Raw genomic sequence first — 2,091 nt, forward strand, 5'->3', positions numbered from 1 at the left:
GATGTGGGGCTCGATCCCACAATGCCGGGATCACNCGGGATCACGCCCTGAGCCGAAGGCAGACGCTAAACCGCTGTGCCACCCAGGAGCCCCACTTTTAGTAAATTTTATATCATTGAGTTCATACTGTTAAGTTTTCACCAAATTTCTGTTTATTTCCTTCGGATACATACTCATTTGTGTGTTAACATACAGCAAACTCAAGTATATGGAAAGGCAGAGAAACATCTCAGAATTCGTACTTCTAGGACTTTCATATGACTGGAACATTCAAATATTTTGCTGTGTGCTCTTCTTATTCTTGTACGTTGCCCTGTTGGCAGGAAACCTTCTGATCCTTGTCTTGATTCAATGCAGTCCTCTTTATCACTAACCCATGTGCCCCTTCCTCATCCATTTATCCTCCATGGACATCTGCTACACCTCTACGGTTACACCCAAGTTAATTGCTGACCTACTAGGGGGGACAAAAACCATCTCCTATGGTGATTGCATGTTACAGCTCATTGCTGTGCACTTCTTTGGCGGCATTGAGGTCTTTACCCTCACAGTCATGGCCTTTGATCGCTATGCTGCCATCTGCAAACCTCTCCACTACATGCTTATCATGAACAGGACAAGGTGCCATCTCCTAGTCTTAGCTGCTTGGGCTGGTGGGGCTCTCCATTCTTTTCCTCAATTATTGATAACAATCCAATTGCCATTTTGTGGTCCTAATGAACTTGATCACTACTTTTGTGATATCTTCTCTCTGCTGAAAGTTGCCTGCACTGATACCTATATCACTGAGGTCCTTGTGGTTGCCAATTCAGGTATGGTCACCATAGTTACCTTTATTGTCTTATTTACTTCTTATGTCATTATATTGTTTAGTCTAAGACATCACTCAGCTGAGGGAAGATACAAAGACCTCTCCACCTGTAGGTCTCATATCACTGTGGTCATCTTATTTTTTGGGCCTTCAATCTTTGCCTACCTCCGACCTCCAGCCACTTTCCCTGAGGACAAAATATTTGCTCTATTTTACACCATCATTGCTCCTATGTTCAATCCCTTAATCTATACTCTGAGAAATAGAGAGATGAAAAATGCCATGAGAAAAGTTTGGTGTCAAACATTATTTTCAAAGGAAGCACATGGTTAATTTGAGGAAACATATAAGTAAGCATTTTTATATAAAAATGGTCTGGATGTCACTAAAGCAGCTAAGAAATATTTCTTAGAGTTTATATTCATTACTAACATGAATGGAAATCATTAAATAAAGAGGAATTAGAAAGAAATTTAAAGGAATAGCTAAATGCCTCCAAATTCCCAAATACCAGAATCAATTGAAAACTTAATTTTATGGAGTACTAAGGAGATGTGATAGGGATATCAGCAGAAGAAACTGTCTGGGCCAAAGCAAACAAGGCAACACTATTCAGTCAGTGAATTATAATTGCAAAACAATTTTAATAATAATTCTATTAAAAATCCTGGACTTATATGCCAGTCAGCGATATACATTCTACACAAGTGACCAAATTGAAATNTGATATGCATTCTACACAAGTGACCAAATTGAAATCTAAAATTAAAATAATGACTTTACAGCATTGTGAATAACTTTATGATAGAATATTCACTTATACATCCTTAGAAGCATTCAGAAATCACCTGTTCAACAAAAAATCCTTATAGTAGAATCTGTTTTAAAGTGGCTCCTGGTGATCAATTCTCCTGAATTGATATTACGTATAATAGTAATACCAGGTTAACACAGAGTAAGAATCAATAACTCAGGACCCTGAAAACATAATTACTTGTTACTGCACCTATTGGCCAGAACACAAAACATTTTCCATAAAACCTAAGAGACTGAACAATAACATTGATAAAGTAAAAATTGATAAGTGGGAAGTTATTGGGTCCAGAACCAAGGAACTTGTTTGATAAAAAGAGAAAAATGAATAAATAAATGAAAGCCTAGGAAAAGACATTTTAAAACATGGTCTAACACCACAAAAAAAACCAAATTATGTTTTCCAAGCACATGTTGGCTGCATATGGATGTTTATACCTGTTTTATTCATACTTGCCAAACCTCAG

General features: G+C 37.2%; 1 protein-coding gene across 1 annotated transcript; it reads left to right on the forward strand.

The window, feature by feature from the left end:
- Positions 1-208: 208 nt before the first annotated feature.
- Positions 209-1,144, forward strand: LOC117799319 (olfactory receptor 4P4-like). Its single transcript, XM_034651789.1, is given in 1 exon segment — positions 209-1,144. A coding segment is annotated over 1 exon segment (936 nt).
- Positions 1,145-2,091: the final 947 nt, after the last annotated feature.

This window comes from Ailuropoda melanoleuca, unplaced genomic scaffold (assembly GCF_002007445.2).
Source record: "Ailuropoda melanoleuca isolate Jingjing unplaced genomic scaffold, ASM200744v2 unplaced-scaffold4708, whole genome shotgun sequence".
Taxonomy (NCBI): domain Eukaryota; kingdom Metazoa; phylum Chordata; class Mammalia; order Carnivora; family Ursidae; genus Ailuropoda; species Ailuropoda melanoleuca.